The sequence below is a fragment of the Heterodontus francisci genome, chromosome 18, assembly GCF_036365525.1.
Source record: "Heterodontus francisci isolate sHetFra1 chromosome 18, sHetFra1.hap1, whole genome shotgun sequence".
In the NCBI taxonomy this organism is placed as follows: Eukaryota; Metazoa; Chordata; class Chondrichthyes; order Heterodontiformes; family Heterodontidae; genus Heterodontus; species Heterodontus francisci.
The window spans coordinates 64,365,990-64,393,029 of record NC_090388.1 but is presented as its reverse complement, the minus strand read 5'-3'; the positions used below and the strand labels follow the sequence as shown (position 1 = coordinate 64,393,029).

Here is a 27,040-nt window from a genome sequence, read left to right as displayed (position 1 = left end):
AAGGCGTTTAATTCATTCGGAGCAGATTGGTAATGGACTTCTGGTTTGCCTTCACACAGCGCAGGTAACATCTGTGTGGAAAATAAAGTGTGCCTATCCTGCAGAAGATCTTGTTTTGCCCAGTCTTGAGGGATGTGATAACTAGTTAGAGCAACTGTGAAGGCAGTGCAGCAGTCACAGTGTCTCAGTGGGTGGCAATGGCAACAGTAATGACAGTAATGCTTGCTGAAACACACAAAGCACATACAGTGTGCTTTTGTAGAAACAGCCTTGTTTTTGTAACAATGAGGCGGTGTGCTTTTACTGCCAGTGCGTTTAGAAATGGAAAGTAGCACCTGAGGAGGTTTGGGGACTGTACGTGTTATCTTTTGTGTAGCCACATATCTCTAACCTTCACTAGGTCTGTAGCTAAGTCTTTTTTTTCTGAACTTGTGATGAGCTCATGAATCAGGACCTTGTGTCATTTAATGAAGACATCAGTAAGCTTGATAGAATTGACAGTGCGATAATGATAGAAAGCTGGTCACAATCTGAATGTTAAAAATTGCCTTATAAATGTTGTTAATATATCCAAGTAAAACATTTCATTGTGTCTTAATCCATTTACTGTCGGACCATCAGGATTATGCTATTTTCTACCATTGTTAATGATCAGGACCTGATAAATCTCATGCCAAATATTTTGTCAGCACCTGCCTATTCAGAATTTTTTTTTTTATCACTACACTTTGTATGAAGAATTGCTTTTTGGTTTCACTTCTAAACAGCCTAGCTTTTTTTTCCCTTGTTCTAGATTCCCCCACCAGGGGAAATGGTTTCTCTAAGTCTACCCTATCGAATCCTTTTTATCATTTTAAAGACCTTGATTAGATCGCCCTTCAACCTTTTAGACTCAAGGGAAGACAAGCCAATTTTATGCAACCTGTGCTCAAAATTTAAGCCCAGGTAACATTCTGGTGAATCTACGCTGCATCCCTTTAAAGACCAATAAATCTTTCTTGTGATTTGGTGCCCAAGACTGAATGCAGGAAAACGCCTCCATTTGTAATCTGTTTTGTTGAAACCACCATTCGACAATTGAAATGAGAAACATTTTGTTTCTAATGATGAGTTGTGGCATTTTTTTAGATCTTCAAACCCATTCAGTAGGAGGAAATAAATTGACAGAAACAGTAAACTGAGTAAATGGATAAATAATGGAGGGGAATGTGTTCTGAGGAAGCTAAAAGATAGGCTACCCATTAGCCAGGATGAAAAAAAGCATATTGAAATATCGAACAAGCACAGAAAACAAAAGGAGAAAAGCAAATGAAAAGAATGTTCTCGGCTTTTTGCAGGAAAAGCAGCAAATGTGATTGTAACTAGCTCTCCAGGGCAGCACACAGCTGAGGAGTTAAACATTCCACATACGGCGCTGCAAAATGTGTACGTTGAAGGCATTCGGGCCGACTGAATGGAAGTCCTGATGTTGCAATGTGTAAAGAGAAAAGGAAATAGCCTGGAGCCAGGGATAGAAGACAAAAGCTTGGAAATTACTGTAGGTGATACAATTGTCCAACTGTTTAATATACTTGTTTCAAATTCCTTTCTTAGCTGTTTAATGAAGGCGCTAACCTGTTTACTTGAAATGGCTTCAACCGTCTGCTAATGAGGTGGGGAGAGGAATTTGATGCAAGTAAATTTAGCAGTAATGGAATTACATAGAATTTGCAGCATGGATACAGGCCATTCGTCACAACAGTTCTATGCTAGTATTTATGCTCTGCATGAGCCTCCTCCAATTCTATTTACATCATCTCACACTATCAACATATCCTTCTGTAGCGTTCTTCCTCATGTATTTAAAAAAACTCACTGGGCAGGAGCTGTGTCATCCCTGTTCTTAGTGCACATGATTAATAAATGTATTCTTGGGGAAGACAGTTGGAAAGTTGTAATGTGAGACTTTGGAACTCGCAATGAACTGTCAGTTCAACCATTTCAGACAGTGGCAAAAAAGTTGGGGCGGGGGTTCTGCTATAACAAAATAATCTGTTGTGAAATGTTTCTCTGTTTAAGTGGCACCCTTGGTAAATGCTTATAAAATTTGTTGAATTTATGAGCTTGGCAAAATAAATCACAGGCGAGGTAATGACATATGTTGGACTTTATTATCTGAAAAATGTTTTGGTTCTAATTTAAACCCTAGCAGCTTCTCTGATTTCCATTCCAAGTATAATTAAGCTGTTTTCCTTATGATCCCAAGAGGAAATATGTTTATTATGTGACTGTATTCGTGTAAAAAATGTATTCCCATAACTTCAAATGATATATGAATGCATTTGTACTTAAAATGTCTATTCATAAATCTACAGTGTAATTCATTTAATTTACTCTTCTTTCAAAGCTCAATTGTGCAATGGAAAATATCACAAACATTTGCAAGAATCCTTTGTTCCCCTGGTGGTTCGTTACATTGACCTGATGGAGTCGGCAATTGCTCAGTCTATTCATAAAAGCTTTGAACAAGAAACATGGCAACCTGTGAAGTAAGTGCCTCAGAGATGCTTCCTCTCATAACCGTTTTCATTTTTCTAGTGATATCTGTCTGTTGGTTGGAGTTAACATTAACCATGTAAGATGTTACGACCAGGTGAGAAAGAGGTCTAGAGTTCACTTTTAGCCTTCACCTGGTCTTACTGTAACAGGGTGTTATTTTTAAACACACTGTTTTTAGCTCCCCCTTGGTGAATCCTTGTTCACCACTTTCCAATTATAAGGTAAAGAAACGAGCACAAACAGGCTTTCTTAGGTTTAGTTTAGTTTAGTTTAGAGATACAGCACTGAAACAGGCCCTTCGGCCCACCGAGTCTGTGCCGACCATCAACCACCCATTTATACTAATCCTACACTAATCCCATATTCCTACCACATCCTACCACCTGTCCCTATATTTCCCGACCACCTACTAGGCGCAATTTATAATGGCCAATTTACCTACCAACCTGCAAGTCTTTTGGCTTGTGGGAGGAAACCAGAGCACCCGGAGAAAACCCACGCAGACACAGGGAGAACTTGCAAACTCCACACAGGCAGTACCCAGAATTGAACCCGGGTCGCTGGAGCTGTGAGGCTGTGGTGCTAACCACTGCGCCACTGTGCCGCCCCGAAGAGGAAAGGTGAAACTTTATTAAACTTAAACTCTAATTTGGTTGACGCCTACGGATACACAACGCGCCCATGCTAGCATGCATATGCGATACACACATGCAAATAGAGACAGAAAAGAGCAGAAGAAAAATTAAAGTGGAAAGGTTTGAGGCAATATCTGAAGAGTTGTTGTTATGGTTCTTCGAGCTCACTGTAGAGTCCTTGATTGTAGGTGGATCTTGCTTTTAGTTGGGGTCCAGTATTCTTCTTAAACCTTGTTCGCTGTAGGAGACTTTTCTCTCTTGGGGTTCATGTGTCTTCAGTGGGTTTTTGGAGTTCCATGAGAAAGAGATGGGAGCAGACAGGAAAGGCTGTGGCAAGCCAGCCAGGAGAGGTCTTTTCAATCCAGGAGCAAAGAGCTTTCTGCAGGCTCTCAGTTCAAAACTGTACAATTCAGAAAAAAAACCTAGACTGCCAAGCAGGTCAGTCATGTGACTAACTGGCCTGACCTCTTCTGTTTGTGGATTGTGTTGGAGCAAGGAATGGCTCCTTTGTTCCCAAACACTGTCTGTTAATATGCCAAAATGTCTTTCCAGCCAGGGGCCTGGCAACCCCTTGTAACAGGCCTTCTATTCTTCCCAGCAACAATTTGAAATGTAATGCCCATGTCGCGAAATTAATGTGCCTCATTCTTGGCTGGTGGGGGCCTGCATGACACAGAGCTTGTACATAGTATCATGCTAGAAGGTGGGTCAATAAGAAATATGTAGGGCTGGATCTTGTTCTCATCCTGATGGTGGGTTTCTTGGCGGGGGGGGAGCCAGAGAATTGAGGCAGAAATGCCCGCCATGGAACCTGACGCCGGGAATCCCGGTTCCGATTCTTCCGGGGGCGGAATAGGCCAACGATGACCTTCCCGCCCAGAGGCCAATTAAGGACCTCTTCCCACCATTGCTGGGATCTTACCAGCGGCAGGGGCCCTCCGCTGCTTGGGAAGGGCACCTTGTAAAATGAGGTGCCCTCCCTGCAGACTTGAGGTATGCGTCCCTCCTTCGTGGGCAATTTGTGGCCCACGGAGGATTCCCTCGGGAACACTGCCGATACTGCCGAGCTGCTGGCCCTGTGATTGGCTGGCAACTCTTGGAGGCGGGATTCCCATCCCTATAAAGTCTTTAAAGGACGGGGATCCCGCTTCCTTATTTTTTCACCCCAAAAGACCAGAGGATCGCTCCGGGGGGCTGAAAAAATGCAGAGGTGGGGCTCCCCCCACATTTCCAGCCCGGCACCAGGAGCCCTGCCTCCTGCACAAAATCCAGCCTGTAGAGTGATGACACGGCACGCCTGTTGCAGCTTGCTGCCCAGTATGTTCCTGCAAGAAGGACATGTGAATTACATTAGGGAGCTTGCAAGAGGGATCCCAATTGGTCTAATGAAGAGCTGTTCACACACTGGAAGAACAGAAGAAGGTGATCTAAATCACAATCACATAAGAAACAGGAGCCATATGACCCCTCGAGCCTACTCTACCACTCAGGATCATGACTGATCTTTGAACTCAACTTCACTTTTCCACCCAGTCCCCATATCCCTTGATTTCCTTAATCTAAAAACCTATTGGGCTCAGCCTTGAATATATTCAGCGACTAAACATCCGCATCCCTCTGGGGTGGAGAATTCCAAAGATTCACAACTCTCTGAGTGAAGAAATTTCACTTTCTGTCAGTCCTAAATGGCCGACCCTTTATCCTTTGACTATTTCCCTTAGTTCTCGACCCTCCAGCAAGAGAAACAATGGGCAGGATTTTCCCGGCCCATGGAGAGGGGGTTGGAGGCCGGAGAGTGGGGCAGTGTAGGGAGAAAGAAAATAGGTGGGAGCCACATCGGGACAACACCCCGATGCATTCTCACCTCTAGGGGAACCAGGTCGGCTGCCGACTCCACAGAATCAGGCAGTTAATTAGTGCAATTAAAGCCCCACTTAGAGGCCATTTTGCATTGGCGCTGGTATTTTATTGAGTCAGAGTGGCCCCCCCACCATGTGCAGAGGCCACCAGCTCAATCAATGTGGCCTTCCACCAGCAAGCCAGGGGACCATCAGAGCCAGAGGCGCCATGCCCCAAAGGCAGGGCCGCAGGGATGAAAGGCCACGGCCCTCTCCATTAACAGCCATACAGAGGGGTTTCCCCTCAATCCAGATGGCCCTACCGGCTTTGAGAATCTTTAATCCATGTTGAGGCACCCTTGCATGTTGAGGCAACCTCTCCCAGTGGAACTGCTGGCCCTCTGATTGGACCTGCAGGCGGCCAGTTAGGAGGCTTCCTCCCTGTAGGTTGTGCCAGCGAGTGGGCTTATGACAAGGGCGGACTCAGGACCCCCCCATATGGGCCTGACATTGGGGTCCTGCCACCTGCTGAATAATCCAGCCTAGGCTCTCCGCATCTACCCATCAGGCCCTCTCACAATATCATACATTGTGAGATCACCTAAAACTGGACAGTATAGGCCTAATCTGCTCAATCTCTCCTCATGGGACAACCCTCCCATTTAGGAATTAGTCAAGTGAACCTTTGTCGCACCGTCTTAGGCAAGTGTATCGTTCCTCAGGCACAGGAATCAAAAATGTACATAATACTCCAGGTGGGGTCTCATCAATGCCCTCTACAATTGCAGCAATACTCCCTTACTCTTATACTCCAATTCCCTACAATAAAGGCCAACATTTGAATTTAATTAATAAATCTGGAATTAAAAAGCTAGTCTAATGATGGCCATGAAACCATTGTCGATTGTTGTAAAAACCCATCTGGTTCACTAATGTCCTTTAAGGGAAAGAAATCTGCTGTCCTTACCTGGTCTGGCCTACATGTGACTCCAGACCCACAGCAATGTGGTTGACTCTAACATGCCCTCTGAAATGGCCTAGCAAGCCACTCAGTTGTACCTAACCGCTACGAAGTCAATAAAAAGGAATGAAACTGGACGGACCACCCGGCATCGACCTAGGCACCGGAAACGATAACGGCAAACCCAGCCCTGTCAACCCTGCAAAGTCCTCCTTACTAACATCTGGGGGCTTGTGCCAAAGTTGGGAGAGCTGTCCCACAGACTAGTCAAGCAACAGCCTGACATAGTCATACTCGCGGAATCATACCTTACAGACAATGTCCCAGACACTGCAATCACTATCCCTGGGTATGTCCTGTCCCACTGGCAGGACAGACCCAGCAGAGGTGGCGAGACAGTTGCCCTGGGAGTCCTCAACATTGACTCTGGACCCCATGAAGTCTCATGGCATCAGGTCAAACATGGGCAATCCTACTGATTACCACCTACCGCCCTCCCTCAGCTGATGACTCAGTATTCCTCCATGTTGAACACCACTTGGAGGAAGCACTGAGGGTGGCAAGGGCACAGAATGTACTCGGGTGGGGGACTTCAATGTCCATCACAAGAGTGGCTTGGTAGCACCACTACTGACCGAGCTGGCCGAGTCCTAAAGGACATAGCTGCTAGACTGGGTGTGCAGCAGGTGGTGAGAGAACCAACAAGAGGGAAAAACATACTTGACCTTATTCTCACCAGTCTGCCTGCCACAGATGCTTTGTCCATGACTGTATTGGTAGGAGTGACCACCGCACAGTACTTGTGGAGACGAAGTCCCGCCTTCACATTGAGGATACCGTCCATCATGTTGTGTGGCACTATCACCGTGCTAAATGGGATAGATTTCAAACAGATCTAGCAATGCAAAACTGGGCATCTATGAGGCGCTGTGGGCCATCAGTAGCAGCAGAATTGTACTCAACCACAATCTGTAACCTCATGGCCCGGCATATCCCCCACTCTACCATTACCATCAAGCCAGGAGACCAACCCTGGTTCAATAAAGAGTGCAGGAGGGCATGCCAGGAGCAGCACCAGGCATACCTCAATGAGGTGTCAACCTGGTGAAGCTACAACCCAGGACTACTTGCATGCCAAACTGCGTAAGCAGCATGCAATAGACAGAGCTAAGCGATCCCGTAACCAACGGATCAGATCTAAGCTCTGCAGTCCTGCCACATCCAGCCGTGAATGGTGGTGGGCAATTAAACAACTAACTGGAGGAGGTGGCTCCACAAATATCCCCATCCTCAATGATGGGGGAGCCCAGCACATCAGTGCGAAAGATAAGGCTGAAGCATTTGCAACAATCTTCAGTCAGAAGTGCCGAGTTGATGATCCATCTCGGCCCCCTCTTGAAATTCGAGCATCACAGATGCCAGACTTCAGCCAATTCGATTCACTCCGCGTGATATCAAGGAACGACTGAAGGCACTGGATACTACAAAGGCTATGGGTCCTGACAATATTCCAGCAATAGTACTGAAGACCTGTGCTCCAGAACTTGCTGCACCCCTAGCCAAGCTGTTCCCCTATAGCTACAACACTGGCATCTACCCGACAATGTGGAAAATTGCCCAGGTATGTCCTGTACACAAAAAGCAGGACAAGTCCAACCCGGCCAATTAACGCCCCATCAGCCTACTCTCAATCATCAGCAAAGTAATGGAAGGTGTCATCAACAGTGTCATCAAGCAGTACTTGCTTAGCAAAAACCTGCTCAGTGATACCCAGTTTGGGTTCCACCAGGGCCACTCAGCACCTGACCTCATTACAGCCTTGGTTCAAACATGGACAAAAGAGCTGAACTCAAGAAATGAGGTGAGAGTGACTGCCCTCGACATCAAGGCAGCATTTGACCGAGTATGGCATCAAGGAGCCCTCGCAAAACTGCAGTCAATGGGAATCAGGGGGAAAACTCTCTGCTGGTTAGAGTCATACCTAGCACAAAGGAAGATGATTGTGGTTGTTGGAGGTCAATAATCTGAGCTCCAGGACATCACTGCAGGAGTTCCTCAGGGTAGTGTCCTCGGCCCAACCATCTTCAGATGCTTCATCAATGACCTTCCTTCAATCATAAGGTCAGAAGTGGGGATGTTCGCTGATGATTGCACAATGTTCATTCACAACTCCTCAAATACTGAAGCAGTCCGTGTAGAAATGCAGCAAGACCTGGACAATATCCAGGCTTGGGCTGATAAGTGGAAAGTAACATTTGCGCACACAAGTGCCAGGCAATGACCATCTCCAACAAGAGAGAATCTAACCATCTCCTCTTGACATTCAATGGCATTACCATCGCTGAATCCCCCACTATCAACATCCTAGGGGCTACCATTGACCAGAAACTGAACTGGAGTAGTCATATAAATACTGTGGCTACAAGAGCAGGTCAGAGGCTAGGAATCCTGCGGCGAGTAACTCACCTCCTGACTCCCCAAAGCCTGTCCACCATCTACAAGGCACAAGTCAGGAGTGTGATGGAATACTCTCCACTTGCCTGGATGGGTGCAGCTCCAACGACACCCAAGAAGCTCAACACCATCCAGGACAAAGCAGCCCACTTGATTGGCACCCCATCTACAAACATTCATTACCTCCACCACCAACGCACAGTGGCAGCAGTGTGTACCATCTACAAGATGCACTGCAGCAACGCACCAAGGCTCCGTCAATAGCACCTTCCTAACCTGTGACCTCTACCATCTCGAAGGACAAGAGCAGCTGATGCATGGGAACATCAGCGCCTGCAAGTTCCCGTCCAAGTCACACACCATCCTAACTTGGAACTGTATTACCGTTCCTTTGCTGTCGCTGGGTCAAAATCCTGGAACTCCCTTCCTAACAGCACTGTGGGTGTACCTACTTCACATGGACTGCAGCGGTTCAAGAAGGCAGCTCACCACCACCTTCTCAAGGGCAATTAGGGATGGGCAATAAATGCTGGCCTGGCCAGCGACGCCCACATCCCATGAATGAATAAAACAAAACCATTTGTCTTCCTAATTGCTTGCTGTACCTGCATGTTATCTTTCTGTGATTCGTGTACAAGGATACCCAGTCTCTCACCATTTAAAAAATGTTCTGTTTTACTATTCTTCCTACTGAACTGAATAGCCTTACATTTTCCCATATTAAGGGCTGGATTTTGTGCAGGAGGCGGGGCTCCAGGCGCGGGGCCGAAAAGGCCAGGGGAGCCACACCTCTGCATTTTTCAGCCCCCAGAACAATCCTCCGGTCTTTTGCTGTCAAAGTTTATGGAGGTGGGATCCCTGTCTCTTTAAAGACTTAATAGGGACAGGGATCCCAACCCAAAGATCTGCCAGTCAATCACAGGGCTGGCAGCTCAACTATATTGGCAGCACCACTGGGAATGGTGGCCACTGCCGGTACTTCAGAGGCCTCGGACCCAGGCCCAGCACTGGAACCCCAGAGGAGGTCGGTGTGGCAGTGTTGCCAGGACCAGTCCGGAAGGCCCCGCTGAGGAGGGTGGGGGAGTAAACTTACGGTCCATGGGGAAGAGGGTCCCAGGGGGTGAATTGATTCCCACTGTGTGTTTTCGTGGGCCACAAATTACCCACGAAGGAGAGATCCCCCCCCCCCACCCAGCCCACAGGGAGGGCGCCTCATTTCCAACCTTATGAGCCCTTATCTTGTGTAACTAGCTTTCATGTGGCACTTTATCGAATCTCTTTTGAAATTTCAAATAAATTACATCTACTGGTACTCCCTTATCACACTACTTGTTGGTAAAATATATTGTTTATTGTTGAGATATCTATCTTGCCTGTTCTTTCTCATTAGTGTGAAGAAAGACAAGTAAAAGTTTATGATTACAAAGCCTGAATTGAGGGAATATTAATATTTTCTTGTATAATGTTTGCTGGCATCATTTTAATGAGTCTTTTGAGGAGTTTCCAGCCAAAATTACTAATATATATTTTTTAATGTGGCCTCATTCTATATTAACTGTCATGAGTAAATGGTCTATTCCAATAATATTCCCACAGGTTAATTTTTTTTTCTTGCTGCTCACGTTATCTGTTAAACCATCAATTCATTTAGTGGATCAAATCACATAACGAGACAAAGACTGACTTTGTTTTGACGATCAAAATGAAGTGTAAAAAATACTATCGGCTGTCAGAATTACTTTTAAAAAGTAGACTGTATTGTTGGGTTTAAGGTTTATTTTAAATTTCTCACATACTGATTCATTCCTTGCATACTGTCTGAAAGATGGACAGATTGGAACAGTGGCCTGCAGTGGGTATTTTAGATGCTTTACTTTAGCCAGTGTTATAACTGATAGAATACCTTATTCAATGTTATGCACCATAAATCAAAGACAGCATCTTTTTCAATGCAGTACACCCTCAGTGCAGCACTGAATGTCAGCCTATATTGGGCAAAAATGGAATTTGCATGAACTTAACCAAATAACATTGTCTTTTCCCAGTTAGTTCTTCAATCATTGTTGCTTTGAAATTAGGCCATATGATATCACAGTGATATAACAGTGGAAACACTGAACATTTTTGTTTTAAATGGATTAAAATCTTTGTGAAAATGGTAGACAATGAAATTTCATATGAATCTTGTAACACATAATGCACTTTCAAAACTTAGAAGAAATTTAGTGAGCTCAATTGTCCAGCTATATTTTCCATAACCAACTGCCTCAATAGGTCTTGTCTAAAGGGTTAAATGTAAACATTTTACAACGCTTCTCAGTTTAGCTCAGTCGGTAACATTTTTGGCCCTGAGTCAAAGGTCTGTGGATTCAAGCCAGCTCTAGGATTTGAGCTCCTAATCTAGGCTGGCATTTCAGTTCCACTGTATTGAAGAACATGCTGTCTTTTGGATGACATTAAAGCAAGGTCTGTGTCTACCTGTTTAAGTGGATGTCAAAGATTCCATGGCACTATTCACAAGAAGAGCATGGAGTTCTCCTTGTGTTCTGGTCAATATCTGTTCTTTATCCAACAACACCAAAACAAATTCACTGGTCATTCATTTTCTTTCAATGGGATCTTGTGTGCAAATGAGTTGCCATGTTTACTGACATAACAACACTAACTACACTTCAAAAATAATGTATTCAATGTGAAGAACTTTGATGTGTCTTGAGTTCCTGTGTCAAAAATTACCATGCGGCTGCTGGGAATGTGTGTTCACTCATTTATATAGTGGCATTTGGAGCCAACTGACAAATGGGTGCTGTTCTTGCATCTATCAGACTGCATCCCCAGGAAGAAGCTAGGACAGCTGAAGAGTTACAGTCCAGCAGTGTGCATGTGAAACACTCACCTGTATGCATGCGCAGATTGGAATTGGCACATGTATGCGTACAGTTTATGTTCAATCCATAACATCATTCAGTGGATCAGTTCACATGAAGAGTAACATGATTTTGCTGACACAACCTGATGACTCAAGAGCTTAATTCGGCTGCAGTATTTATGATTTGAATGTCATCACCATACTTCGCTGTATGGAATTCAATCTTACAAAAGGTAGGAAGACTGAAACTGAATTCCGGAGGAATCCTTCATAATAGTCCAGTACTATGCAGATTTCCTAGTTGTACAGGTCTGCAAAGAGACAAGTCACATCAGGGCAAAATTGAGGAATGGGGAGAAAAAACTTGAACTAAAATATGCAATAATACTCTGTAATTCTAAATAGCGGATGTATCAGAGAAGGTCTGCAGTACTTTTTCTTCAGCATAACTCTAGACAATAGCTGATTGAGGAACTGATGTGGAAATTTGTGCATAATATATTCTTGGACACACCACAATGTACATCATAGGAATCATCAGAAATTTCATTGAATTACATTTACAGTGTGGACCACCTTAGATTATCATTTCTGTCAGTCTTAAGTGTTATCATCTTTAATATTGTTTTTATAAGGTGGTGACTTCTGCTAATTCTTGTATCTTCAAAAAGGTTATTCTGTAATCTAATTGCCTTGTAAATCCATCTGATCTTTGTGAGTCAATTTATTATGAACTGAAAGTCAGCCTGCTTGCTTGAGTTGGAGCATGCTTCTTCCCCATTGCATTGAGTGAATTGCTTTTTTTTATACTTAACTCTGGCAGTTTGATTCCGCTGATGTTCTCGTGATTCTTTCTTCCACAGGAACCTCACCAATAACCTCGCTAGCGTGAGCCTTCCAAAAGTCCCAAGTCTGCCTCTCAATCTTCCACAAATGCCTAGCTTTTCTCCACCATCTTGGATGGCTTCTTTATATGATTCCACGTGTGTATACTGCAGAATTGTGTAGCCGCTTGCTTGTGAAGTCTGCATGTAGTGTACATTTGCTCTTGTGCCTAATGTGCATGTTTGGTTGCAGGCATCATACAAGTTAATAAGCTTCCGTTGTTGCCTGAGTATCTTAGTTCATAAGCATTTGGATGTCAATCGGGGATTGTTGTTGTTTATAGAGGAGCCTGTGCATGCAAAAACTGCTGAGAATATTTGAAACAAAATGGTCCTAAATGTTCTCCATTTCATACTGAATCTAAATAATGCATCATCAAGTTATTAGAGTCATTATACAGAGGACACATTAAAAGTCAAGACACACCTTCAGTTTAAAGATGTTAACTTGACATATCTATCCTGTGTGTCATAAGCAAATGGGCATCTTAGATGGTTTTCATCAAAGGAGACAGAGGCTCTGATTCTGTGTTACAGTTGGTACTTTGTCCAACAAGAAATAAAGCAGCTATCATAAAATTCTGTTCTACTCTCAGATAATGTCGCTGACAAGAAGGTACTTCGCTTTAATAAAATAGTGGGCAACTTTTGGTCTGGGCGCCGAGTGGTCACGGTAGTAACAATGCACCTGCGATGCATGTCCAAATGTCACTTGGGAGGCTCAAACCACTCTCAGGTTCGAGCCTCATTAACATTTTGTTAGTAAGCTACTGGCAGCAAACAGGTGCAGCTCATTGGCTTCCTGAGGCAAAGAATCGGCAGGTTTGGGGAGTAGATGCCGGGGTGGGAGGATGACAACAAGCCAGAGACTTTTGTGGGGCCCCAAGAAGAAACTCCAGCTCTTCCTAACCCTGCAAAAACCTTTTTAAAAATCCCAAAATATTTTGCCCCAAGCAGTCCCTTTAAAGCTAGGTCTTTCAATGCCTTGCAAAATGGCACTGATACGTATGTGTATGCTTCACCCATTTCCCCTTGACAGTTATAATAAGTTTTTTTTTATTCATTCATGGGATGTGGGCGTCACTGGCTATGCCAGCATTTATTGCCCATCCCTAATTGCCCTTGAGAAGGTGGCGGTGAGCTGCCTTCTTGAACCGCTGCAGTCCATTTGGGGTAGGTAGCTCCACAGTGCTGTTAGGAAGGGAGTTCCAGGATTTTGACCCAGCAACAGTGAAGGAACGGCGATATAGTTCCAAGTCAGGATGGTGTGTGAGTTGGAGGGGAACTTGCAGATGGTGGTGTTCCCATGTATTTGCTGCACTTTTCCTTCTAGTTGGTAGAGGTCGCGGGTTTGGAAGGTGCTGTCTAAGGAGCCTTGGTGCGTTGCTGCAGTGCATCTTGTAGATGGTACACACTGCTGCTACTGTGCGTCGGTGGTGGAGGGAGTGAATGTTTGTAGATGGGGTGCCAGTCAAGCAGGCTGCTTTGTCCTGGATGGTGTCGAGCTTCTTGAGTGTTGTTGGAGCTGCACCCATCCAGGCAAGTGGAGAGTATTCCATCACACTCCTGACTTGTGCCTTTTAGATGGTGGACAGGCTTTGGGGAGTCAGGGGGTGAGTTACTCACCTCAGGATTCCTAGCCTCTGACCTGCTCTTGTAACCATGGTATTTATATGGCTACGCCAGTTCAGTGTCTGGTCAATGGTAGCCCCTAGAATGTTGATAGTATGGGATACAGCGATGGTAATGCCATTTAATGTCAAGGGGAGATGGTTAAATACTCTCTTGTTGGAGATGGTCATTGCCCGGCACTTGTGTGGCGCGAATGTTACTTTCCACTTATCAGCCCAAGCCTGGATATTGTCCAGATCTTGCTGCATTTCTGCACGGACTGCTTCAGCATCTGAGGAGTTGCGAATGGTGCTGAACATTGTGCAATCATCAGCGAACATCCCCACTTCTGACCTTATGATTGAAGGAAGGTCATTGATGAAGCAGCTGAAGATGGTTGGGCCTAGGACACTACCCTGAGGAACTCCTGCAGTGATGTCCTGGAGCTCAGATGATTGACCTCCAATAACCACAACCATCTTCCTTTGCGCTAGGTATGACTCCAGCCAGCGGAGGGTTTTCTCCCTGATTCCCATTGACCTCAGTTTTGCGAGGGCTCCTTGATGCCATACTCGGTCAAATGCTGCCTTAATGTCAAGGGCAGTCACTCTCACCTCACCTCAGCTCTTTTGTCGATGTTTGAACCAAGGCTGTAATGAGGTCAGGTGCTGAGTGACCCTGGCAGAACCCAAACTGAGCGTCACTGAGCAGGTTATTGCTCAGCAAGTGCTACTTGATGGCACCTTCCATCACTTTACTGATGATTTAGAGTAGGCTGATGGGGCGGTAATTGGCTGGGTTGGACGTGTCCTGCTTTTTGTGTACAGGACAAACCTGGGCAATTTTCTACATTGCAGGATAGATGCCAGTGTTGTAGCTGTACTGGAACAGCTTGGCTAGGGGCGCGGCAAGTTCAGGAGCATAGGTCTTCAGTACTATTTGCCAGAATATTGTCAGGGCCCATAGCTTTTGCATTATCCAGTGCCTTCAGTCGTTTCTTGATATCAGGCAGAGTGAATCGAATTGGCTGAAGTCTGGCATCTGTGATGCTGGTGACTTCAGGAGGAGGCCGAGATGGATCATCAACTCAGCACTTCTGGCTGAAGATTGTTGCAAATGCTTCAGCCTTATCTTTCGCACTGATGTGCTGGGCTCCCCCATCATTGAAGATGGGGATATTTGTGGAGCCACCTCCTCCAGTTAGTTGATTAATTGTCCACCACCATTCACAGCTGGATGTGGCAGGAATGCAGAGCTTAGATCTGATCCGTTGGTTATGGGATCGCTTAGCTCTGTCTATTGCATGCTGCTTACGCAGTTTGGCATGCAAGTAGTCCTGGGTTGTAGCTTCACCAGGTTGACACCTCATTTTGAGGTATGCCTGGTGCTGCTCCTGGCATGCCCTCCTGCACTCTTCATTGAACCAGCGTTGGTCTCCTGGCTTGATGGTAATGGTCGGGTAGGGGATATGCCGGGCCATGAGGTTACAGATTGTGGGATGAGTACAATTCTGCTACTGATGGCCCACAGCGCCTCATGGATGCCCAGTTTTGCATTGCTCGATCTGTTCGAAATCTATCCCATTTAGCACGGTGATAGTGCCACACAACACGATGGACGGTATCCTCAATGTGAAGGCGGGACTTCATCTCCATAAGTACTGTGCGGTGGTCACTCCTACCAATACTGTCATGGACAGAAGCATCTGTGACAGGCAGATTGGTGAGGACGAGGTCAAGTATGTTTTTCCCTCGTGTTGGTTCCCCCACCACCTGCCGCAGACCCAGTCTAGCAGCTATGTCCTTTAGGACTCAGCCAGCTCGGTGCTACCGAGCCACTCTTGGTGATGGACATTGAAGTCCCCCACCCAGAGTACATTTTTTGCCCTTGCCACCCTCAGTGCTTCCTCCAAGTGGTGTTCAACATGGAGAAGTACTGAGTCATCAGCTGAGGGAGGGCGGTAGGTGGTAATCAGTAGGAGGTTACCTTGCCCATGTTTGACCTGATGCCATGAGACTTCATGGGGTCCGGAGTCAATGTTGAGGACTCCCAGGGCAACTCCCTCCCTACTGTATACCACTGTGCCACCACCTCTGGTGGGTCTGTCCTGCCGGTGGGACAGGACATACCCGGGCATGGTGATGGCAGTGTCTGGGACATTGTCTGTAAGGTATGATTCCGTGAGTATGACTGTCCGGCTGTTGCTTGACTAGTCTGTGGGACAGCTCTCCCAACTTTGGCACAAGCCCCCAGATGTTAGTGAGGAGGACTTTGCAGGGTCAACAGGGCTGGGTTTGCCATTGTCGTTTACGGTGCCTAGGTCGATGCCGGGTGGTCCGTCTGGTTTCATGAAGGGCATGTAAGTGTTAACCACATTGGGTTAACTGTGGGTCTGGAGTCACATGTTGGCCAGACCAGGTAAGGACAGCAGATTTCCTTCCCTAAAGGACATTAGTGAACCAGATGGGTTTTTACAACAATCGACAATGGTTTCATGGCCATCATTAGACTAGCTTTTAATTCCAGATTTATTAATTAAATTCAAATTCCACCTTCTGCTGTGGTGGGATTCGAACCCATGTCCCCAGAGAAATACCCTGGGTCTCTGGGTTACTTGTCCAGTGCCAATACCACTACGCCACCGCCTACCCTGTAGTGTCTTACAATAGGTGTAGGAGCTAATTTTCAAATCTAATCATTCTCCATTGGGAGTTGATTCAGTTAGGCAAATGATAGCACAAAGTCCCTATCAGAATTTCAACTGCCAGCCATTGATTTTTCAGGTGAGAAATCAGTAGCCGGTAGTTGACAATTTCCACCACAGATCATGTGTCTAATATTTTTAGTTCAGTAGAAAACATTTGCCAAATTGCTAATCTTTATTAGAGATGTGAATATTAAATGTCCGCAAAGTATAGGTCGACACTAGTAGTATATTTAGCAAGAGAAAGTAAAGAAACAAAATGGCTGAGTTTATAGCCCAAGTTGCACTTATTCTACTGTGATCCAAAGGCAAGGAAGATCACATGAGGGCATGTGATGTAACCAGTAGTTAAAATACAGGAGCTTCTGTTTGACCCTTGGGCCTGCTACAAACTACTTAGATATTGGACAAGTAAAAGTATACTCCAGGAGATAGGGAGAGAGGGGGTCACATATGCACATCGCCTGAGACAATGGAGTTGAGGAAACTATCTAGAGTTAAAAAAACAAAATGTGGTGACAATAAGAATTTTAAAAACTGAGAGGTAAGAAATGTGAATCAAGAAAATGGAAAGAAAGTAAAGGAGAAAGTGAAATCAAATATTAAAATCAATAGAAGGGACAAGAACAATAATGAAAATGTAACTATGTAGGTAAACTACAGAGAGATGAACTTGATAAATAGTATTACTATTTTGTACACTGCAAATCTCATCCAAAGAAATTTGTTCATTTTTAAAAGATGCCTACCAATTAATGGCATCCACTGTGCTTATTTGTATCTAAATTACAAAAGTGTCTACAAGAAAGGGTTCACTTAAAGATGTAATATTAAGTTGCACACAGTCATGTATAAAAGGATTAACGTGACAGGCCCATTCTCTTCAACCTAATTTAAATAAGCAGTCTTGACAAATTTGGTGTTTTATTCTGCCTTTGCATGTCCAGGTACAAGTCCCAACCAGTCCTACAAATGAGTCTCTGCTAACCATATCTCTCCAACAGTTTTGGAAATAATTTAGGTCTTTTTGTCATATTTAATCTTTTGGTTTAATGAAAATGAACCAAAGGCTTTCAAATCCATTGGCAAGTGGTCAACATTAACTTCTGAAATATTGTGTTAATATGGTGCAAATATTTATGTCACAGTAAAGAGAGCAATGTGGAATTAAACAATCAATATCTTGTTGGTGTTTGTAAAGGGGAATATGATCTGTGATCTGAAAGCATGTCATTCTGTTGGCTTGATGCCTTTCTGTACAGATGTTTGATATAATTGCGAGGAGGAATTTAGTTGTTGCAAACACTTCCTGTATAGTTGATAACTTATCAAAACTGTGGATCGCTTGCAATTAGAAGTTGCCATCCCTCACACCCAGCGACATGCATAATGCAATAGTTTCATACAACTTGGCGGCCTGCTCACTGATTTATTGGCATGAGTTCTGTAGACCAGACTCTAAAACCTAGCAACATTAAAGGGGTGATTCTTAATCAGTCCACAAATCGATTTAATTTAAAATAACTGGATCCAAAACAGTTACAGTATAACATAAAGAAGTTCATATATTTATATCGGACTGACTGCCAATCAACTGCTGTCACATGATATCTGCACTGTCTGCCAGGTAGAACTATCAGGTATCCTTCTTTCACTGTGAAGAACAACATGACTCTGAATGTGTGTGCATATGTTTGGTATGTGTCTTTTGTCCTCTTTGCACGCTGTCTTTGCTAGGAAATTGATTGCTCCATATTTCATTACACAAATCTGGATCTGTGTAGCTAGCACTTGTACTTAGCTGATCCCTTTCTGAATGGGTTTCATTTCATTTTAGGAGATTTAGTTTTCCATTGTTTCCACAATGAGTGTTGGTTTATAAGCCTACTAAAGTTGGGCAAACTCTTCATATGTTTGTCAACACAAAGGTTGCATGCTGACATAGAGGACAAAGAGATAATTAAAGTATGAGGTTAAAAACTCAATACTCTAATTAATTCACAGTCCCCAGTTACAGAATAGAATCAATGTGTGTTCCTCTCCTATAGCCATTTCCCATGTGTATGCAGTTTGGCACAGGTACCGTGAAGATGATATGGAGAGCTGCTTTTAGAATTTTACATTTTTAGAATTAGGATGTTATCTGCACTTCATCTTAGTTTGCCAGCCAGTCTGACATGTTATTTCCCAAAAGTATTGAACTTGACGAATGCATACAATTCATAACCAAAAGCTGTTCAAAGTGAAAAGTTCTCAAAGTTAGGTAATTGTCTTCCGGAAAATATTGGGAGCAAGGTTTATAATCAGCAAAAGCAACATAGCTTGTAAGTCTGTTTATATATGTAGACCTGTGTTAATTTTCAAGAAGGACGGGCATTAGAAGGCTACATTTTTAAATCAAATTGTTACTGTATATGTGTGACACTTGGCAGGTTGTTAAAGGGAGTTGTGTTGTAGAGGATTGTTTCACAATGATCGATCAACCAAAATTCATTAATTCCAGCGGAGTTCCTCTGTAGAGCAGATGTAACTTTATAGACTGGAAATTACTATGAGCGACATAATTGTATGAACATTTAATGTAGTGGTATCAAATTCCCTGCTCCATTATTTGAACATATGTATTGAAAATAACTGGACTAAAGCGTCTATTAAAATAACGGAAAGAGGAATTTGATATGAATGCATCAGGTGTTCATATGAGAACATCACTCAGTAATTTCCAGATTCAAAGAATATCAGAATTGAGCTGAAGTGAATGTTTGTCGTTGGTGCCGGAACTTTCAGAAAGTTCATCAATTTCTGTGTAACTGTAAATTGTCTGTTTTTAATGTCCATCCCAGTACAGTAACTTATGTTCCATTTACTATTACAATTATTGTAGTCTAACTAATGTATCTGGAGGGGGTTGGGAATGGAGATTTACTGAGCAGCAAAGACATGCTCACATTTATATCAACTCAGTACTGACAATGAGATGAATAAACAGTCATAGTGAAAATTTTAAGTTAATAAACTTTCAAGACAATCCCTACCTCTATTATATTTTGAACTAATAATTGATCATTCCTACACTGTGTAGATACCCAGGGTTGAATTTTACCAGCCCCTCGACACCGTGGGTTGTGGCAAGGGGGGCCCGTAAAATGCCAGCAGGAGCGGCCCGCCTGGACCCAAGATGCTGAGAAGGCCCCGCCGGATATTAGCGGCTGTGGCGAGGCCTTGGTGCAGCACCCCCGACTTCATTAAAATATTTAAAAGAGCATTAATAAAATTCAAATTAACTTAACTGCCGCGGCGGCCGTCTCACGCTGATTTTACGGCCAACCGGCCAAGACTCGCATACCTTCGGAACGCTGTTGGAGTCCCAATGCGAGACACTGGTGGGGAGGGGGAGGAATAAAATTATCAGGGCAGATGGGGTGGAGCGGGAAAAACTGATTCTATTGGTTGTGGGGATAGTGGGAAGGGTTTGAGGGTCAAAGATACTGAAGCTCGGTGGGGGAAAATTTAGAATTTCCGAAAGTGTATTTTTTGGGGGGATAGGCCTATTTATGTGTTTCAGACTCAATGGGAGGGTGGGGTAGGGGATTCAATGTTACATTAAAGGTTTATTAATGTTTTTAAGCTCACCGGCACCTTTAAATATTTAAATATATGCTGAAGGACTTGAAGCCCTTTAGAAATGGTGCCGGCGCTCTGCGTGGGCGCCGGTCGCCGTAGTCAGAGACGCGGCAGCTGGCCCCCTACGTCATCGTCAGGGGCAGCTACTCCGCCCCCTCTGTTTAAAAGAGTCCCCCCGCGTAATATTGCGGGGACTGTGCAGTGGCACTTAGATGTTGGAAGGCCGCCACTTTCACAGCGCGACCCGTTGATAACATTCAGCCCCCAGTTTCATCCACTTCAAGTGAGTCAGTGTTGATCACAAGGTAATTACATAATTGATGTTAAGGATATATTAGTTTCAAATATTACTTTTCTGTATCAGAACTTTCTGTAAGCAGTGTGAAACATAGAAACAGGAGTCGACCATTCAGGTCCTCAAGCTTGTTCCGCCATTCAGTTAACCCATGACTGATCTATACCTTAAATCTATTTAATCACCTTGATTCCATGGCCAGAATTTTGCATCAGGTGAGAGGCCCTGCCCACCGGCCAAAAAGTCGGTGACAAGCCCGCCTCCACCGGACCAGGGGAGCCAGGCTTGGATTTTTCTCTCCCCAGGCCCTTAATTGGTCTTGGGTGGGACTTTCACCTCCTTGAGGCAGGCCAATCAGCAGGCTGGCAGCTCTTAATCCCAGCTGCGCCATTGGGTGCGGTGGCCACTGCTGGGATTACACCCAGCCATTGCAAGCAAAGTCAAGGACAGCCCCAGAACTCAGGTATGTTTTTAGGGCCTCGCTGGGGACAATCGTCCAGGACCCGGTGAGGCAAAGGGGGTGGTTGGTGGGGGGGAGGAGTGTTGTGCATTGGGGGTGGTTGGGGCTTTGGTGGCGGGCCGATCAGGGGGCCCACCACACCTCCCCCGCCCCTGCCAGCCCGCAAGAAGGATGCCTGGTTTTACCAGCTGGGGTTCTTGGGGGCCTTTGCCGTCCAGCCGCTGAGGGTAAAATACCCACAGTGGCAGGAGGAGGCCCTTAAGTGGCAATTAAATGGCCATTTAAGGGCCTTGATTGATCTGGGGTGGGTGGGCTGTTTCTCGCTGTCGCCACCCTGTGTAAAATTGCAGTGGGGGAGGGATTGGGTCGGAAACTCAATTTTACGCCCCCTGCCACCAGCTCGCTCGTTGGTGGGCCGCAGAATTCTGACCCATATCCCTTAATACCCTTACCTAAAAAAAACTGTGAATCTCGGATTTGAAATTTTCAGTTGACCTGGCCTCAACAGCTTTTAGAGGGAGGCAGTTCCAGATTACCACTACCCTTTGTGTGATGAAGTGTTTCCTGACATCATCCCTGAATGGCCTATCTCTGATTTTAAGATTATGCCCCTTGTACTGGAATCTTCGCGAGAGGAAACAGTTTCTCTTTACCCAATTTACAGTGACACAGATAGTATCTGCTTTTTGAAACCCTAACAATAGAGACTCAGAAGTGAGACAAAAAAAATCACCTCAGCTCAATCCTAATATTGTTTGTGTCAGACATCCATAAAAGGTCGTCATTTTAACCAAAAGGTCAGGGAGGATGGCACCATGGCTGTTGCCAGTGGCCACAAGGAAGAGCAGTGAGAGAGTTTGGTAGGGAGCATAGACAAAAGCCCAATAAAATGTTAAAAATGGAAACTTGCCTGCATTTTTGCATTACTGGACTTGGATATAGCGCTAAAGTGGAAGGAAAAAAGCAAGGGCTCAAAAGTCTGTTTTAATCGTGCAAGATCCAACAGGCTAATGAGAAAAGGCCAAATTTGGAAATCCTTTGAGAAAAATCAGGAGCTGGTATTAAAAGTAGCCAATTGGCCAAGCACCAGTCCAGTATTCCAAACCACCCATGCAAGAAGGCACCTCCACCTTTCAGTAGAAAGTATCAAAGTCTATGATAGGAGTCAGCACTAAAAGGGTTAATTAGCATTGGCATCAATTGCTCGTTGTCTCTGTTTTTCGAGTGGCATATTTGACCTTGCCTATTAATAACAGAGATCTTCGGGTGGTACAACATTCTGCTAGCAGGTTCTACTCTCAAATGATTTGCACTGATTGATCAGGTGGGAATCTGACCCACAGGATCGGTTGAGGAGGTACAGGGAGCTTTGTGATTTATTGGCAAGTGTTTGTGGAGGGGGAGTACTGAAGGGAGAGTGTCAGGACCTATTGTTTAGAAAAAAAGTGCTTTTAATTAGCTTAGTTGGAAAGGTTTTTTTTGCATTAGGATAATTATGCTCTACTTCAGTAAACCAATTATTTTTGTAAGTTTCCCTGATATGTTTTCTTTTAATTATTTGATTGAAGTGAGCTGCTTTTTAATCCTAGAATTTTTAAATATCAAATGATGGCCTGGTCATTTTCCATGACTCAACCTGTAATCAAGCTGATTTAAAGACATACATTTTTGGTTAAATAACCTCAGCCAATCACAAGTAGAATGAATACAGTTTTCTTGTTGGTCAAATGCAGATGATCTGGACGAGTGGCATCAAGTTTAATGCCTCTGTGAAGCACCTTGGGACATCTTATTATGTTAAAGGTGCTATATATATATAAATACAAGTTGTAGTAGAGCACACTCATGGTTGGCCTTACCAGTCATTGCCAGCAGAAGAACAAAGGAAAAACTAAATTAACCACTTAGCTGCACTTGTGGAAAAGGATAAGAGTAGTCCTCCGGTGAAGGTGCTAAATTGGGGGAAGGCTAATTATAACAATATTAGGCAGGAACTGAAGAATTTAGATTGGGGGCGGCTGTTTGAGGGTAAATCAACATCTGACATGTGGGAGTCTTTCAAATGTCAGTTGATTAGAATCCAGGACCAGCATGTTCCTGTGAGGAAGAAGGATAAGTTTGGCAAGTTTCGGGAACCTTGGATAACGTGGGATATTGTGAGCCTAGTCAAAAAGAAAAAGGAAGCATTCGTAAGGGCTGGAAGGCTAGGAACAGACGAATCCCTTGAGGAATATAAAGACAGTAGGAAGGAACTAAAGCAAGGAGTCAGGAGGGCTAAAAAGGGTCATGAAAAGTCATTGGCAAACAGGATTAAGGATAATCCCCAGGCTTTTTATACATATATAAAGAGCAAGAGGGTAACTAGGGAAAGAGTTGGCCCACTCAAGGACAGAGAAGGGAATCTGTGTGAAGCCAGAGGAAATGGGCGAGGTACTAAATGAGTACTTTGCATCAGTATTCACCAAAGAGAAGGACTTGGTGGATGATGAGCCTAGGGAAGGGAGTGTAGATAGTCTCAGTCATCGCATTATCAAAAAGGAGGAGGTGTTGGGTGTCTTGCAAAGCATTAAGGTAGATAAGTCCCCAGGGCCTGATGGGATCTACTCCAGAATACTAAGGGAGGCAAGGGAAGAAATTGCTGGGGCCTTGACAGAAATCTTTGCATCCTCATTGGCGACAGGTGAGGTCCCACAGGACTGGAGAATAGCCAATGTTGTTCCTTTGTTTAAGAAGGGTAACAAGGATAATCCAGGAAATTATAGGCCGGTGAGCCTTACATCAGTGGTAGGGAAATTATTAGAGGATTCTTCGGGACAGGATTTACTCCCATTAGAAAACAAACAAACTTATTAGCGAGAGGCATCATGGTTTTGTAAAGGGGAGGTCGTGTCTCATTAATTTGATTGAGTTTTTTGAGGAAGTGACAAAGATGATTGATGAAGGAAGGGCAGTGGATGTTATCTATATGGACTTCAGTAAAGCCTTTGACAAGGTCCCTCATGACAGACTGGTTCAAAAGGTGAAGTCACACGGGATCAGAGGTGAGCTGGCACGATGGATGCAGAACTGGCTCAGTCATAGAAGATAGTGGGTAGCAGTGGAAGGGTGCTTTTCTGAATGGAGGGATGTGACCAGTGGTGTTCTGCAGGGATCAGTGCTGGGACCTTTGCTGTTTGTAGTATATATAAATGATTTGGAGGAAAATGTAGCTGGTCTGATTAGTAAGTTTGCGGACGACACAAAGGTTGGTGGAGTTGTGGATAGTGATGAGGATTGTCAGAGGATACAGCAGGATATAGATTGGTTGGAGACTTGGGCGGAGAAATGGCAGATGGAGTTTAATCTGGACAAATGTGATGCAATGCATTTTGGAAGATCTAATGCAGGTGGGAAGTATACAGTAAATGGCAGAACCCTTAGGTGTATTGACAGGCAGAGAGATCTGGGCGTACAGGTCCACAGGTCACTGAAAGTGGCAACGCAGGTGGATAAGGTAAGTCAAGAAGGCATACGGTATGCTTGCCTTCATCGGTCGGGGCATAGAGTATAAAAATTGGCAAGTCATGCTGCAGCTGTACAGAACTTTAGTTCGGCCACACTTATAATATTGCGTGCAATTCTGGTCACCACACTACCAGAAGGATGTGGAGGCTTTGGAGAGGGTACAGAAGAGGTTTACCAGGATGTCGCCTGGTCTGGAGGGCATCAGCTATGAGGAGAGGTTGTATAAACTGGGATTGTTTTCACTGGAATGATGGAGGTGGAGGGGTGACATGATAGAGGTTTACAAAGTTATGAGCAGCATGGACAGAGTGGATAGTCAGAAGCTTTTTCCCGGGGTGGAAGAGTCAGTTGCTAGGGGACATAGGTTTAAGGTGCGAGGGGCAAAGTTTAGAGGGGATGTGCGAGGCAAGTTCTTTCCACAGAGGGTGGTGAGTGCCTGGAACTTGCTGCCGGGGGAGATGGTGGAAGCAGGTACGATAATGACGTTTAAGAGGCATCTTGACAAATACATGAATAGGATGGGAATAGAGGGATACGGTCCCTGGAAGTGCAGATGGTTTTAGTTTAGGCAGGCATCAAGATCGGCGCAGGCTTGGAGGGCCGAATGGCCTGTTCCTGTGCTGTACCGTTCTTTGTGCACACCAGTTTTATGATTCATGATATTTAACATTTTAGTTTATAGCAAGGAGTGATTTCAAGACAGTAATGTAATTTTGGGGTTAAGCTTAGAGCTGTAAACCACAAGAGTTTTGCTCTTGTGGCTTATGATGTCACCTGAACCCCACGATTAAATTACTGCCTGGTAATCACTTTCAAGGATCCATTATTCTCTGCATGATATGCAGACGCACATATGTTTAAATAAATAGCAGATGTGGGACAGTTATGTGTGCAGTATTTTTGGCCACTTGTGACTTTGGTTGTAATAAATAAACTAATACCGAGTAACCAGGATATTGTTGTGGGATCACTACATTTCCAATATCAACCCACCAACCCTTTAATCATCAACTCAAAGGAAGGTACCTTTTCTAACCAAGATGTAACTTGCCCTATCAACAGCTCCGTGATTACACAAGTGTTTGAATAACTCTGACCATTGAGTTAATCCTTTAATCCTTTCACACCTGCTTCTCAACATCCCTTGAGCCTTCTCTCTCTCACTTCTTTATTTTACCTTAAACAATGCATTTAGAATTTTTTAACATTGCTTATTTAACCTTTGTTTAAACATTTTTGGCCTCATTTGTTTTTCTTATTCTGACAAACATCATAAAATTGGTTCTGATGGGATACAATGATAGAAACAATTTTTTTTATTTCCAAAATATACTTTATTCATAAAAATCTGTAAAAATTACATTACCAGTTTCAAACAGCACCAAGTCAAAAAATACAAACAGTGCAAAGGTGATCAGTTTCCTTCTATACAATCATGAGTTGCCTCACAATCCTTCCATTTCATTGTCATGCCATATACATTTTTACATTTACAGCACACAAAATTTTCCCAATACAGTTCGAGGGGTTTCCCATGGATCCAGCCCCTCAGTTCAGCTTGGTGGGGGGACCTTACACTGTGGTCTTTCCCCGTTGAGCCTTTGCTGCGGCTGCCCCAAACTTTAGTGCGTCCCTCAGCACGTAGTCCTGGACCTTGGAATGTGCCAGTCAGCAACATTCGGTGGTGGACAACTCTTTACGCTGGAAGACCAGCAAGTTTCAGGCAGACCAAAGGGCGTCTTTCACCGAATTGATAGTCCTCCAGCAGCAGTTGATGTTTGTCTCGGTGTGCGTCCCTGGGAACAGCCGTTGTACCTGTTACTAGTCAGGACCGGAGAAAACTGCAGGGTCAGTTCGGTGGGGGTTCTGATTTGAGAAGTACATTTAGATCAAACATTTCACATTCTCAAAAGTACAGGGCTAAGTATCATGTTTGTATATTTTCAGAAGGTACACAATTGGATCTGTATGAACAATACTATGTTTGCAATTTCTTCTGAATCTTAAACTGTCACTTGATAAGCACCTAATATTTTCTCGTTCTGCATTAGAATTTGAATCGGGGATTAAGCATTGCATGTACAAATTAAAGATATATGTATGATTTTTTTTTCTTTTCTGCAATCATTCTCTCCTCTCCTGAAGGCAGTGTGTCATTGTTGGGATATGGTTCCATTGGCACTACTTAATCTCTCAGTTTTTAATGTGTAAACCTAGACAGGGAGGTTCAACTGTCTTATTTGACTACAAATACATCATAACCAAGCTTGAATCTATCTTCACCTGACATCCGTATGTGCTTCCAGCAACATTATTTGAGCAGTGATCTGGAATGGGAATGTTAGTCAATTCTTCCCTCCCCAATTTGGGGGCACTGAAGCCAATTATAGCATCAAATGACTCAGCCCATACAGGGGAGTGAATCTTGGACCTTTCAATCTATATGATTCTGCCATTCATTGACTTAAGAAACTGAGCCATCAGAAATCTCATGAAAGAAATTTTAGTCAGCTTGCTGATGTGCCTTTTTTGACAGAACATTTAACATTATTTATTTCCAATAACTGTACTTAGTAAAACTTGACCACTCAATAGTTGCTCTGAATCGTTACCAAGTGCTTAACCATGTCTGAGACAAGTGAACAATAGTCCAAGTAATTACA

At 44.1% G+C, this 27,040-nt stretch overlaps 1 protein-coding gene across 2 annotated transcripts in view; it reads left to right on the top strand.

Moving 5' to 3' along the window:
• Nucleotides 1–27,040, top strand: part of LOC137379688 (calcium-dependent secretion activator 2-like) — a 796,052-nt gene that overhangs the window by 658,970 nt on the left and 110,042 nt on the right. For both annotated transcript variants that reach the window (XM_068050896.1, XM_068050894.1), the window contains exon 19: nt 2,387–2,528. In XM_068050896.1, the coding sequence (XP_067906997.1) occupies nt 2,387–2,528 (142 nt within the window). The remainder of the gene's footprint in view (nt 1–2,386; nt 2,529–27,040) is intronic.